The sequence below is a fragment of the Aulostomus chinensis genome, chromosome 18 (assembly GCF_037954235.1).
Source record: "Aulostomus chinensis isolate RoL2024-O1b breed Wild chromosome 18, RoL_Achi_v1.0, whole genome shotgun sequence".
Lineage (NCBI taxonomy): Eukaryota > Metazoa > Chordata > Actinopteri > Syngnathiformes > Aulostomidae > Aulostomus > Aulostomus chinensis.
In genome coordinates this window covers 17402022-17417269 of record NC_141337.1, presented here as the reverse complement: position 1 = coordinate 17417269, position 15248 = coordinate 17402022, and the positions used below count along the sequence as shown (strand labels likewise).

Genomic DNA, 15248 nt, shown 5'->3' with positions numbered 1-15248 from the left:
GTTTTTTTTGTTTTTTTTTTTACTGGGGCACTCACGTGAAGGCAGCGTGCACAATGCAGGGTGCAAATCGTGCAAAGAGCCTGAACATGTATGGCACTGACAACTTGCTGCACTACACATCCATGTTCGTTTTTAATATTATTATCATTTATAAGATGTATGTATTATTATGTGTGCAATATATTATTTTTAATATAAGCATGTCCACATTCTCTGCCAGCAGTTGGGACCTTTGCGCATTGACTACGTCTCCTGTTGTTGAAAAGATGCGCTCACTTGGAACGGAGGTAGCAGGGACAGAAATTTCCACTGGGAAACCAAAATGCTGCCAAACAAACCATTTGAAAGTGGCGGGGGCTTCTTCAACGGTATCACGACCGGTCTTTTCAGACGTCATTGTTGAAGCGATCCTTCCCTCCTTCTCCTCAGCGTCGCACTCGTAACACAGCGAGTGTGAGGAGGTGAGTGTTGCTGTGGTCGGAGGGTCGAAAAAACGCAGTTTTGAAAATGAGGAAGAACTTCCTTCTTGACAAGATGCATTCTTATGCACGGAAGTAACTGAAGAGTCGCTGCAAGTCATGGACGAGCTTCTGAACTCTGAGGGGGCACAGTCAGAGCCCTCTCCGGAGTCTCCACATGTGCCACCATCCAAACAAACAAAGACACCGAACAGTGGAGAGGAGGAGCAGCCTGGGCTCACCTCTCGCTTGCTGTCAGCCACGGAGAGAGAGAGGATGCAAGAAGAATCCCTCAGACGGCTACGGTCCCTGGAAAGCTCTGTTCAATCCAACACAGACACTTTGAGAAGCGTCACAGAGTCCCTTGAATTCTTGGGGAGACAAGTGAAGGATGTGACGACGAAAACTGACGATTTCCAGACCAGAGTTGACACTCCGGAGAAAGAAAACGCAGCGCTCCATGAGAGGTGCAACGACCTGGACGCCTACAAGAGAAGGTGGAATCTCCGGGTCGCAGGGATCCCCGAGCGGCCCGGAGTAACCGTCAAGTAGATCATCGCTGACCTCTTCAGCCAGATCTCCCCAGACACCGGTGACCCGCTGCCCCTCTCCGTGGACATCGCGCACCGCCTGGGTCCCCGCTCCGGAGAAGATCGCTCCAGCCGCCGGATCGTCGTCCAGTTCCTGTCCCGGTCCCACAGAGACAAGATCTGGAAGGACGCCAGAACCTCTGGTGTCCTCAAAGAGAGAAAGATCAAGATCCTGGAGGACCTGACCCAAGAAGATAAAGACGCAAGGAGCAAGCTGTGGCCCCTGGTGGAGAAGGCGGGAAAGGAGGGGAAGAGCGCAGGCGTCAGAGGTGCAGCAGCGCTTATTGTACACAATAACAGGACGAGCAATTCTTTGACAAGAAAAGGACATTTTTATTTATTTTGAAGGAAATCTGGACAATGATACAGTTTTTTTTTTGTCCAACTAATCCAGCTGCTTGGGAAATTTCACATTCACAAAAGAAAATGCACAGACTGCAAACCAAATATTGATCTCTTTCTTATGGACATCCAGCAGCATTGTTCTACAATTAAAGACTGTACAAACAAGAAAGCGATTGGAACGAATCATGTGTTTGAACTCTTTAATGCTCTTTTAAGTTAATAAGGTGTGTGTATACCACAACTGGAAAACCCTGGCAAACCCTGACTGCAATGTGCAACACTTTGCACTTAGACAACTACAGAATACCACCTTTAGATGTGTCATATTCAGATTTATATTTTTATTTGGTTCATTTGTAAATTTAACTTTGTCTTCACTTCCCAGTGTTGTTTTCTCTCTGCACTTTGTTTTTACTCTGTTCATGTCTCACGTGTTGTCTGTCCCTGTAGTTCGAGATGTTTAATTATAGACTACGATCTGTTTTAAACCTAATTGATTCAACACTTGTGAAGTAAAAAAGAATCCGTTGTTGAAGGAGTTTTATGTCTGTTTGATCATAAGAGATTTAAAACTTTGCTTATTTGTACCAATACCAAATCTACTGAGGTGGGCCTTCTGTTAATTTACACATATTTAATCAGTAGAAATCTTCATTGACTTTAAAATCTCCTTTTCAATAAAAGAACGACTGTCGCATGACATGCATGATGAATCATTTTGGTTCTCCACAGTTAAATAAATGTGGCAAGCAATAAAATCATCCTTTTTAGTCAGACTCCTTTTATTTATTTATTAAACTACATTGGGTTCCTAACACTAAGACACGATATATTTAGATGTAATTGATACATTTATTCATTTATTGAAGGAATGTTCTATAGCCATAACAATTTATATAAATATATATGTTGACCATGTATATCAATATTGAATGAGCCATCAGTCCGGACGGGATGAGGAGAATTAAAAAACAACAATGACGCACCTAGCAACCAGGTTCTCCCTCATAGCCCCGCCCATCATGAGATGAGTGACGTATGTAAAGCAGCCTATATAAAGGCAGCGGTCATTAACGGTTGGTTCACCTCGAGCCGCCAGGGAAGTCACGGACTCTCGGAAGCGCCACTGAGACTTTCAGGGAGTTCATTGAAGGAGTTTCCCAGACTTTTTTTGGAGCTTCGGTGTCTTCAGCGACCTTGGGGGAGCCTCTGAGCGGTGAGACCAGACCCACCTGCTTCTTACCAGACGAATGTCCCACCATGCTAGGCTAGGCTGAATTAGCCTTCCTGCGCCGGGAATGCTGTTCAAAATTAGCCGGGATGCTAATTCTACGTAAATGTTCGGACATTTCTGTTCATACTGTTTGAAGCTTTGAACAGTGTGAATATGTAATTTAATACGCTGAGCAAATTAACCCTGCTAGAAGCATTTAGACTGGAGTTTTTATTCGGTGATAAAGGCAAATGTTTTTACGCTACATCGTCCATGCTTTATTTCCCGACATTAATATGATTCACTGGCTAGTTTGATTTCAGTCTTTGGACTCGGACTTTTTCAGAAATAAATTATGAATGTCACAGATCAATAAGTGACAAACCTGCCAAACCCACATTTATATTCAACAGTTTAAGATGTGTGTCTGTGTTCGAATGGTGGAGACTTGGCGATGGAGTTGTTAAGGAATCAATCCTTGGAAGGATTCCTGGAAGGTTGAGGAGGAAGTTTATACTGTTTTAATGTGTTTGGAGAGGTCAGGCATCTCTAAGGTCAAGGTCGTCCATGTATCGCTTTACTGTGTTAGAGAAGCTCCGGGATATTTAGTTCATGTCACGTTGGATGGATCTATTGCTGGTTTAACACTGTATTAAAGAGCTAATAAATGATGGAAGAATGCAGATTTAAGTTTCTCCTCCTCACCAGAAACCTCATAGTTTCTAGTTTCTTCTGAGTGCAGGGAAAGTTGAGGTTTGGGGGTTGGAGGTCAACTGTTGGATTGAGCCTTGTTTCATTTTCAGACCTAACTTTACACACTGTACATGTTTGAGAAGAACTTCTCTAAATCACATTATTAAATGGAGACATTTACATAAATGAAATAGCAGAAGTATAAACTCCTGTTTCATTTTCATGTTGTGTCTATATTATTCTAGTGTTCTCATTTTTCTAGAGTTCACAAGCAGAGGACTGAACAGCAGCAGAAGGAGGCAGGTAACAGAAGGTCAGTGTGGAGAGACAGAGTTCAGCTGATTTGTTGAAGGATTGTGATTTTATTGTTGCTGATTTGAAAGTTGATATTTACATATGATTGTGTATTTATTTGTCAATTAATGTATTTATATGGTCACGTGGTCATTTTGACTGGTGTCAATTAGGGTGTTTGAATTTGGCTGGGAAGCAAGCAGAGAGACGATGGGGAAGGAGTGGTGGAGGATAGTGGAGGAGGCTGAGGAAGAGGAGGAGAGGCAGAGAATCCAGGAGAGCTCCAGAGGGAGAATCCAGGAGAGCTCCAGAGGGAGCAGAGCAAAGATGGTGGAGACAGAGAGGCTGAAAAGGGAAGAAGAGGAAATGGTAAGAAAGGCAGAGGAGGAAGAAAGGAGGATAAAGGAAAGGTACAGAAAGAGGAGGGATACCTGTTTGGAGAGGGAGAGGTTAGAGCAGGAGATGGCTGAGGGGAGGGTGTGGGGGAGGAAGATGAGGGAGGAGTTAGTTCGACAGAGGGGTGAGGTGGGCAAAAGTGCCTTGATGAAACAGGCGAGGCTGAGGCAGGCCATCCTCCGCCGAGAGGAAACGGTAAGACAGGAGAGGCTGCAGGAAGAAGAGAGAATGAGACAGAGGGAGGAGAGGGAATGGAGGCAGAAAATGATTTGGGAGCATCGCAGGGAGAAGAGGCTGAAGGTTACGGACAGAGGTTTTAACAGCAGGGAGGAGAGGGACTGGAGGGTGACGGTTTATTGGGCGTTTCGTAAAGAGAAACGCCTTCAGTTAAGCACCCAAGCCTCCAACAGAAGGAAGGCTGTGAGAGTCAAACGTTTTAAAACTGTCCTCCCACGTAAGTGAGGTGGTAGAGGAGTGGAACGGGGGGGGGGGCAGTAAGAGTCTAGGTGAGGGATGGGGGGAGTCGGTGAGTAAGGTGGCTAGATTAGACTGTAGTAGGTAAGGACATGGGGGGGGGGGGACAGTAAGAGTCTAGGTGAGGGATGGGGGAGTCGGTGAGTAAGGTGGCTAGACTGTAGTAGGTGAGGACATGGGGGGGGGGGGGGGGTACAAGGTTTCTTTTTCCTGCATTCCAACAGCATTTAGAAGCAGAAGCTAAATTGGCTCCAATAATCAGACCTGCAGTCTTGAGCTGTATACCACAGGACCAGTATGACCAGTAGTACTGCTGGTGGTTCCAGTAAGAGTGGTCTTACCTGAACTCTGGTCACTTGAAGCGTTGCTGAGTTCATTTATGATCTGAAACATTTGGATAAATCTCCCTCTCATGCTGGTGGAATGCAGGTTTTGCTTCCTTTCATGTAGCATCAAAAAGTAAAAGACGCTGGTAACGGTACTCCTGGTTTACTGGGACGGGGTTCGATTCCCTGCAGTGTCTTGCTGATTGACTTGGCTTTTACATGAAGGATTCCTATATTATATTATTGGAGGGGGGGGGGGGGTTGTAGACAGCACAGCAGTTAGTACTTCGCATCCACTACCATTCATTGTGCTAACTAGTGTTCAGCAGGTCTCACAGGAGTGAAGATTATCTACCTTTTAGGCTCTGGTGAGGAGAGAAACTAAACCCGTACCCCCAAAATTTGGTGCGGTCCTCAGAGCTCATTGATGAAATATTAGTTTGAAATTGGAGCGATCAGTCAGATAATATTCAAATGTTCTTTTCAGTATATGAACCAAAGTTTGAATTTATAAGAGAAATGGGAGAAAGAGACAAACGTCTTACTATCAGTGGAAGAATGGGAAGAGATGAACAGGCAACAGTAGAGGGAAACCTGCTCCTGATCCTGGAGAGAACGGGACCAGATGTTGCGTAACATCAGCACAGAATAAATGGGATCGAAGATGAAGGAGTTATTAAAGCTGACCATTTCCACACACGATGCAGATCCCTGACAATCAGCTTGACTGCATGGATAAAACACTGAGCTCTTGTGTTTGGGTAAATGAAACTTTGAACTTGAAAGAAGTGGAAACATCAAAATGTTCAGGACAATGTTGATCGCTGGGAGGGGGGGGGGGGGGGGTACCAGAAAATGTCTGAGGACAGAGGTGCCTAAGCTGGAAGACTTGGTTGATGTAATACATGATATATTTACACATGATGGGGAAGCTTACTGCTCCCTGTAGACTGGGACTGGGTACATGTACACAGGCACACCTTTGATTTACTAAACTCAATGAACTGACTGCATGTGGAGGGATGGATGAAGGTGTGAAGAGTGAATGTGGAGGAAAAGGTAAATGTAGGTGCAGGTAAATGAGAACCCATGAGGGAGGTATAAATGTGTGTTCACTGAAGTAAACGAAGTACTCAGAAATTGATCGCAGTAAATGATCATACAGTAGTCTCATTAATTCAAGGTAACTGTTTAGTGTCCCTCCTCCAATTTTAAACCCTTTTTTATTGATTCATTTATTTGTGATTTTTATTCATTCATTTATTATTATGATTGTTCACATATTAAAACTGGCTCATGTCTAAGGGAAAGGGTCTCATCATGGCCTCTAAATATATATTTTCATGTCCTCTAATGAGCCCAAAGTTACCGTTGTCCTCCATCCTGCTGCGCACACATTCACGCGTGTAGCTGAACATACTTGTGTTTCACTGTTGTTTTTGCTGCGTAAATTACTGAGGAGGAATTGTTTTCGCATTTGTTGGTCGTGTGTCACCAATGGACCAAAGCGTGTGTACACTCCCTGTGGAGGGCCGCACATTCTCACTGTCATTGTTCCCGAGATACATGTGAATACAAAAAGGCACACCACGTTTTTCTGCGTTCACTCAGTCTGTACCTGACCCTGAGCCTGCTGACCGCTAGTTACCTTAGCACAAAGAATGGTAGTGGAAGAGAGGTTATAGCTGACCTCTTTCTTGCCTGCTCTCCTTCCAAAACCTGCACTTCCTCTCCTAAAACCTGGACTTCCTCTTCTGTGTTCTCTGGTTCAAAAGATCAGGTTCAGGATCTTGGCTACTTTAAAAGTAAAACTTCTCATCCTCTAAAAGTTGTCTGTGACTAGTAGCATCAGCAGCTCCCTGGAAGCTGAACTGAGCTTAACAACGTGGACCAATCAGAGCTGTCACAGGAAGTGCCTGGCTTGAACAAGGAGTCCTGGGTAATGTAGTTTGGTGACTAATTCATTTGTTTTCATAAACAGAAATACACTGAGCCCATAAATGTTAGTACAAAATGTATATATCAATATACATACACACAATATGTCTAAGTACATGTACCAAGTACACACAGTGCATAATTATACTCTATTATTGTCTTCCTTTTTTATACACCAACCACTCCTGGCCTGATGTCTGGGCTGATCAGAGTGAGGAGGTGAAACCCGTGTTGGTGGTTCCCAGCCACCTCCAGGTCTTGGAACACGTGGTTCGACAGGACTACTTCCTCAAAGAAAGCATGAACCAATCAGCAGACAGCATCCAGGTACACAACTCTAGATGTCACCATGATTGTTTTATCACCTGCAGCATCTCTACTCTCTGGTCTCACTCTCTCATTTTGGTGTTGGGATGAGTTTGTTGTCTTTTTGGAACTTAACATTGAATTTCAAGTGTTGTGGTTGTGAGTGCTATGAACACTGACACATGAGATTCTTCTGGAAACCTGAACACATCATTTTACCTCATTGCAAACTGAGCTGAAAATTCAGCGACCGTCTCACAGGCGATGGGGGGGGGGGGGCTCATCCAGGAGGTCACCACACACGATGTCGAACCTCCCTGAGACTTGTTCACTCAGCAGATTCTAATTTAGGAAGCATCAAAGTTGAGATGTATTTTTTGCCCCCCCCCCCCCCCCCAAAAAAAAGTAATAATAATAATTTAAACTGAGGATCCGTTTGTGTTGTCCACAGAAGCAACAAGGTGCTGGAGTCATGCGGCCATTCCAGACACAACCTCCAGTCAACACTGCAGAGATTGAGTGTGAAGACGTACACAGAACTTTGATTGACAGACCTTTGGAAACCAGCGCACACTCGAGCCCATGTGAAGCAGAGCAACACTCCACTCTGCTTCACACCTCACTCGGACCTCGTCGAGCATGTTTTCAAGTAGATTCTGCTTTTCTGCTGTGGATTCACTCGAGTGCTCCTCGTACACTTCGACCAACATCACCTTCCCTCCAAGGGTTAGGGTTAGGGTTAGCATAACCCTAACCCTAACCCTAACCCTAACCCTAACCCTGACTGAAGCACTGATTGTACTTCCACGTGATCCACATCTGCTCATGTCAGTTTTTATCCAGGATTTTTTATATTAAAGGCAGAAAATAGGTTTGGAACTCGTGTAAAATAAACATGAAACCTATTTTCTGCCTTTAATGAGGCGCAAGCTGTTTTGGGCTTTGCATGGTGACAATAAAGATCCTTTGATTGTTGGAAGTCATCGTGGGCTTTTCATATCATAACACATTTTATGCATGTTTCATCAGCTTGATGAACGAGTGCCGAGCAAAATATCCAAAACAAAACATATTTAAATGCAATGAGGTTTTCAAGGGGGCTGCACGGTGGTGCAGTGGTCAGCACTGTCCCCTCACAGCAAGAAGGTTCCAGGTTTGAGTTCCAGCTCCAGCACAGGATCTTTCTGGGTGAGTCTGCATGTTCTCCCTGTTCCTGCTGGGTTCTCTCTGGTACTCCAGCTTCCTCCCACAGTCCAAAGACATCAAGAGGGGACGAGGCTGATTGATACTCTAAATTGACTGTAGGTGTGACTGTGAGTGTGAATATTGTCTGTCTCTATGTGTTGGTCCTGTGATGGACTGGTGACTCATCCAGGGTGAACCCCACCTCTTGCCCGTTGACGCTGGGATAGACTCCAGCCCCCCCCCCCCGCGACCCTTAATAGGAATAAGCGGAAGACGATGGATGGATGGATGGAGGTTTTCAAGGAGGATTATACAATGGTTCATCAAGGTCCTTGATGAACCAGAGTCCATACATATCCTAGATTCTAGGATATGTATGGACTCTGGTGATGGAGCTCACCCCCATATCTGACTGTGTTTTTTGAAACCTGGTGAACCTAGACTCTCAGACAATGCAGGAACGGCATAATCTTGATAAGCAGGACTTTTTCAGAAACCTACAACTGCGCCATTACTTAATGAAAGAAGTTGCCGACAGGCAGTCAAATGTTGATTCCAGTGGGATTATACAGCTGGTCAGGAAGGCATATGTTGACAGCTCTAAATCCCTCCTCTCAAAACTATACAGGGGAGTTGCAGAGGGTCGGAGAAAATCAACAGATTGTATGAAAGAGAACTGGGAAACGGAATTGCAGGATACCATCACACCCCGACAACGGGACAATGTGTAGGACTGTCTTCTCGACTATTTGTTCAGTGCATTCGCCCGAGTTCAGTTGGAAGAACCTGATTCGTTTTTTATTACTCCTCTGTTGCAAAGATACCAGTCGTCATCAGCACCCTCGTGTCAGAGGGGACGTGGAGCTGTAGAGGCAAGTCATTACCACGTCTTCTAGGCAAGCACAAAGATGCAGGTGTTCTGGGAAACTATTGGCAAATTAATGCAACAAATTCTGATTCTGCACATTGCTACGTCATGGAAACTCTTGCATTTGGGTGATTTGCCAGAGGAAGTGATGGGAAGTGATGATGCCTTTTGAAAATATGGAGTTTGGCAGCCGAGGCCACATGAGCTTCCCTGGGCTGAAGCAAGAGACACGATGGGACACGATGAGTTCAAAAAGTCACATTGTTTTGTAACTTGTCAGTTTTCCTGTGTACCGTATAGCCTATATTATAAATAGGGACTACTTTATGTTGTAGAAACACATTACATGCGCTATTAGCTCTGTTACGTTCTGGATTTTGGATTTGAACTCAGTCCATCTCTCCTGTGTCTTTATTAATGATGTAGTTGTGTTCATAGGCCACATACACAACATCCTGTCAATCACTTAACATATGAACCCTTTGCTAAGCCCAGTCCCGTCCCTTTATGTGTCAAGCTTTCACCCTTTGCATGAGTGAGTTGCAAAATGATGGAGGAAAAAGTAAATTTGAGAGCGTTGCCCACAAAGGAAAATTAGCTGCAGAAAAGCAAAATCAGGGAAAAGACTTAGTCAAGAGCATCCCAAAGCTCACAGGATTCTTGAAATCACCGGATGATAGTAGGCCCCCAGCAGGGCGCTCACTATCTAACCCCCCTGGAGGCAGCACATGAAGCAGAGGCGGGGCCCTAGCAGGTGGAGGTAACAGCCACAGCGGAGGAGGAGGAGGAGGAGAGGGAGGGACACCACGGGCATCAGAGAGGGGGACACAAGTAAGACAACACTGATGGGACAGGGCCTCCAAAACCTCTCAACCTCTCGGCCCTGGTGGCAGCAAGAAGGCGATCACTCGCAGCTGATTGCTGCCCCACACCCCTCAGTGACTGCGTGGCTCGACATTATCAGAGAAATCCACGAGACTGAAAGGTTGACGTTAAGCTGGAGGTTGAGAAGTGATTGAAAAGTGTTTTCTATTTACCCTTTTATATCTTGAATGTCAAGGGTTAGCCTGGAGCCTATCCCAGCGGCTACGGGCGAGAGGTGGGGTTCATCCTGGACAGGTCACCAGACCATCACAGGACCAACACATAGAGACAGACAACCATTCACACTCACAGCCACACCTACAGTCAATTTAGAGTATCAATCAGCCTCGTCCCCTCTTGATGTCTTTGGACTGTGGGAGGAAGCTGGAGTACCAGAGAGAACCCACACAGGAACAGGGAGAACATGGAGACTCACACAGAAAGATCCTGTGCTGGAGCTGGAACTCAAACCTGGAACCTTCTTGCTGTGAGGCAACAGTGCTGACCACTGCACCACCACCAGCTTTTGAGAAGTTTCTAATCCAAAAATCTAAAAGTCACTGATTTCTCAAAGTTTTTCTGCCATTTTCAGTCACAAATAGATTTGTCTTTGTGGTGACAAAATGTAGTCCAAAATGAGTTTCGATTATTGTGAAGCTTCAGTCTTCAGGGTGATGGATGAAAAAATAAAAATGTGTCTGCAAACCGCGGACATTCATGATCTCACAAGAAGGACCTTTAATAGCAACACCGCGTCTCCACTTCTTTTCAGACATGTTGCTACACACAGCGCTGCCTGTTGAAATGAGATTCACAATGAAATGATGTTTCATGATGAGTCAGCACGATACTGAAGGCCTTGTGGGATACACCCCCCCCCCACACACACACACACACACTCACACGTACACACAAAATACGGATTGAATAATGAATAAATGACCGAATCCTCCTCAGAGAGCGAAAAGAGTCGGCTCAGCCTCAGAATTGTGAGATCTGTGTTGGACCAGACTGGTCAGTGATGTCACAACTTCTCTCCAGGCTCTGCTGACATCAGAGACGGTGGACTTCAATGCACACACTTATCTTGGCTGAGTTCAGCTGTTCTGACATCGCTAATATGAGCCCATTCTGCTTCATCCGTAAACTTCAAGCCTTCTTCTGGCAACACCTTGACAACCAAACGCTTGTGAATCAGTGTAGGCCTTCAGCGTATTCGCACTTGTGTCTCAATAAAGACAAGTGTGGTGTATAGGTGAGCGAAAAAAGCAGTGATATTCTTTGATAATAGTTACCAAGCCAATAGAAGGTATTACTCTCTCAAGGTATAAAGGGTATGAGTACGCAGTGTGCACAGGCTTCGTTGTGCTCCATTTAAAAAAAAAAGGCTGGGACAAATATTCCTATTCTGCGCTCCGTATCTAGTCCCAAAGTATAGATGTTTCTCACGTCGATACAGATGTAGTGATAGTGTCACATCGTGAATCAATGTTGTGTCTACTCTTCTCTCTCATAGTTGAATTCATCACACCCACAAATATGTCATTCAGAATCAATGAACCGTTGATCCCCGGAGGAATCGTCTTCTCCTCTAACGCCACCTACGAGGTCTTGTCCATCCTGGGCGAAGGAGGCTTTGGCAAAGTCATGAAATGCAGGAGGACTGACGTGAACGGTGGTGAAAGAACTGTGGCGCTTAAAACACTGGAGAAGAGCGATGGCATACGTGAGGTACTGCATCTCCCTGTGACGATACTTCCTTGAACTTGAGCTCATTCCTTTAGGTGTAGAACCCTAAAATACACAAACTGCGACAACTCTCAAAGGAATACAACCTTATTTTCATTTATCTCCAGGTGCTCATGCTTCAGAGGATCAAAACGCTCAATTCAAGCTTCTTTGTACACTGGGAGCAAGCTTTCATTGACCGACAACATTTTTGTCTGGAGTTTGAAACTTTAGACCAATCTCTGCTGGACATCATGCTTGAGAGACAAGGCTCATCATTGCATCTGACGGAGATCAGGCCTATCATTGAGCAGGTATGTCCCACAACGTTCATTTATGCATTCATCCAAAGAAGAACGTGTCATCACATCGCCCTTTTCTCCTTTAATAACCTTTCAGCTCGCTAGTGGACTCTGCCAACTGAAGGAAGCAGGGATCCTACACGCTGATCTCAAGCTCAACAACGTGATGCTGGTCAACCATAAGCAGGAGCCTTGGCGGATCAAAATCATTGACTTTGGCCTCGCCATGGAAGCCTCCCAGGCCCAGCGGGGTCGAAAGCTTCAGACCATCATGTTCCGGTGAGGACCTGGACCTTTACTTGATCTCTTAGTGGTGTATTGGTTGCTGGTATAGTTCATACTGTCCCTTCATCCATTCATACACATGTATAAATATGACTTAGCGAGGAGCTGAAATATAATAATGATAATTATAACAGGAATAAGAGTCATTTTAAAGGTTTATCATAACTTATCATATAATCAATGATATAATAGTGAAAGTGGCATTCACTCTTGTGTGTTCATTCCCTCTCAGTTCTCCAGAGATAATCTTGGGGCTTCCGTATTCAGAAGCCATAGACATGTGGTCTGTGGGCCTCATGGCTGCTTGCATGTTCCTCGGTGACCTGCTCTACCCTGGGATGGATGAATACGACATGGTAAGTTCCAGTCACAGAAACTTCACGGACATGTTTTGTAAGCGATGGCGATGAATATGGAAATGATTGGTTGCTTGATTATGAACTGCCTTTGTGAGCTGACACTGCGTTGTATCCTCAGCTCAGGTACATCACGGACACCCAGGGACCCATACCACAGCACATGCTGTCGTCAGGATTAAAGACCAAACAGTTTTTCAAGAAAGACTCAGAGGGTCTGTGGAGACTGAAGGTTCGTACCTCCTCACTCATGCTGACACAAGTGACAGAGCTGCGCAACATGTCTGAGCTTTGTTTTTAAAACTGAGTATGAATTCAAAAAAGTCCATTCATCAGTGTTTTTCTCTCTTCAGACACCGGAGCAGTTCCTCTCAGAGACAGGGATCCACTCATATGATACCAGGACCCACGGGGCCAGCACTCTTGATCAGCTTGAGTTTGTAAGTGGGGACCGTAGTTAAAATTTGGGGGGGGGGGGGGGGGGGGTAGTTGAAGATACATCTGACCTTGATTGTTGTTGCTGGTTCCAGTTCCAGGTTACTGAGTGGCAGGCTCCTGAAGACGAGGCTGCCAACAAGGCTGACCGCCAGATGTTTGTGGACCTGCTAAAAAAGATGCTGATTCTTGACCCCTCACAAAGAATAACGCCTCACGAGGTGCTGGCTCATTCTTTTATTACCCTGGACCACCTGAAGGCCTTTAACTCTGACAGCAACTAGTAAGTTCACACCATGATTCTACTGGCTATTTTTGATATATTATACATTTGTATTCACCCAATTGATGGACTGTTTCCCTATCTTACAGTGCACTGTCGTCCATCTCAACTTTGACTGAACCCTGGATACCCAAGCTTGAAAAGCAGAGGTGTCATCGACCTTCCGGGGTGAAGAGGAAGAGAAATGCTGACGACGGCGATGATGATTATGATGAGAAAAATTCACCTCAGACATCTCATCAGCCTTCAAAAAAGATCAAGACTTCTAGTCATCTGGATGGGTAGGCTCTCCTTCATCACCACACCATTATTACAGATGCTTTTTTATTTCAAAGTAAAGAATCTTCTTAATGCCATTTTACAGGCCCAGTCATGCATATCCACATGTGGAGGAACATCCAGCCCAGCCTCCCCACCACAGCATCCAGCAGTCAGGCCGGTGGAAAAAGAGAAGGGCTGATAGAAGACGGAAGGAAACAAACCGTGACAGAAAGAAGCAGAGAAGGGACCCTGCAAGTCCTGAGGCCAAGACCCAGATGCATCCCACTACTGGGGTGGAACACCAGGATGCTGGACCAATAAAAGCTGTGAGCCAGAGCAGCCAGGTTCAGCCTGACAGACCCGCTTCAGGCCACAATAAGAGGAAGAGAGATGACGAGGACCAGGCAGAAACCACCAGGATAAGGAAGATGCCGAGAAGGGACCCAGCAGGTTCTGAGGTGAAGACCCAGAAGTGTGTGACTGCCTGTGTGAAAAACCAGGTTGCTGGGCCAATGAAGGCTGGAAAACAGTGCAACCAGATTCAGCCTGACTCACCTGCTTCCAGAAAGAATAAAAGGAAGAGGGATGACAAGGACCAAGAAGAAACTGCTGAGATCATAAAGAGGCAGAGAAGGGACCCTGCAGCTCCTGAGGCCAAGACCCAGGTGTGTGCCAATGCTGGGGCGGAACACCAGGGTGCTTCAGGCCATTATAAGAGGAAGAGGGATGACGAGGACCAGGTAGAAATGGCCAGGGTCAGGAAGAGGACTAGAAGGGACCCTGCAGCTCCTGAGGCCAAGACCCAGGTGTGTGCCAATGCTGGGCCAGAACACCAGGGTGCTTCAGGCCATTATAAGAGGAAGAGGGATGACGAGGACCAGGTAGAAATGGCCAGGGTCAGGAAGAGGACTAGAAGGGACCCTGTAGCTCCTGAGGCCAAGACCCAGGTGTGTGCCAATGCTGGGGCGGAACACCAGGGTGCTTCAGGCCATTATAAGAGGAAGAGGGATGACGAGGACCAGGTAGAAATGGCCAGGGTCAGGAAGAGGACTAGAAGGGATCAGGCAGGTCCTGAGGTCAAGACACAGAGGTGTGTGACTGCCATGGTGGAACACCAGGTTGCTGGGCCGATGGAAGCTGCAACAAGGAGAAGCTCGATTCGGCCTGACCCTCCTGCTTTTGGCCGGAATAAGAGAAAAAGGGACGACGAGGACCAGGTAGAAACCACCCCTACCAGGAAGAGGCCAAGAAGGGACCCAGCAGGTCAAAGGAAAAAAGAAGGGCTGTAGTTTGTGTGAGGGAAGGGGACGAGGGGTAGACAGATTGAAGTTCACATCCAGTGTTCCTGTGAAACTCCATCGACTGTGTAACCAGGGAAGACAATACAGGTGGCATCACCTTGATGTCCTCTCTACACGTCCTCATCCTCACACCTGACCAGAGGTTGGCTCAATCCCTACGACGAGCAGCATAAATCTGGGTTGGGAAAGTGAAGAAGCAGCACTGGCAGTGTCCTCATTAATGCCACTGAGATGACGTGACCCTGCTCCAGCGGAGCTGCTCAGATGCTGCCGATCAGACTGGGAAAAAAAAACAAGAGATTAAAAACTTGTGGTCGGATCAGTTGAGAAATTCAAAGTAATTTCTG

The 15248-nt window shown here is 45.8% G+C and overlaps 1 protein-coding gene and 1 long non-coding RNA gene across 3 annotated transcripts; both read left to right on the top strand.

Moving 5' to 3' along the window:
• The first annotated feature begins 2470 nt into the window (after window positions 1-2470).
• LOC147245477 (uncharacterized) lies at window positions 2471-7752 on the top strand. Of its 2 annotated transcripts, none has more exons than XR_015110066.1 (5): window positions 2471-2609; window positions 3562-3612; window positions 6636-6728; window positions 6938-7054; window positions 7485-7752. It is a non-coding gene; the product is annotated as an uncharacterized LOC147245477 (long non-coding RNA). The 2 variants fall into 2 exon arrangements; XR_015110065.1 differs by having other exon boundaries at window positions 6565-6728.
• A 3368-nt stretch (window positions 7753-11120) lies between these two features.
• LOC147245476 (uncharacterized) lies at window positions 11121-14889 on the top strand. The gene is made up of 10 exons (XM_086185258.1): window positions 11121-11205; window positions 11467-11681; window positions 11807-11992; window positions 12078-12259; window positions 12498-12621; window positions 12743-12883; window positions 12975-13061; window positions 13152-13339; window positions 13429-13620; window positions 13704-14889. Exons 2-10 carry the CDS (start codon window positions 11490-11492, stop codon window positions 14887-14889), a joined length of 2478 nt encoding a protein of 825 aa, XP_086041384.1. The 5' UTR covers window positions 11121-11205; window positions 11467-11489.
• The last annotated feature ends 359 nt before the right edge of the window (window positions 14890-15248 follow it).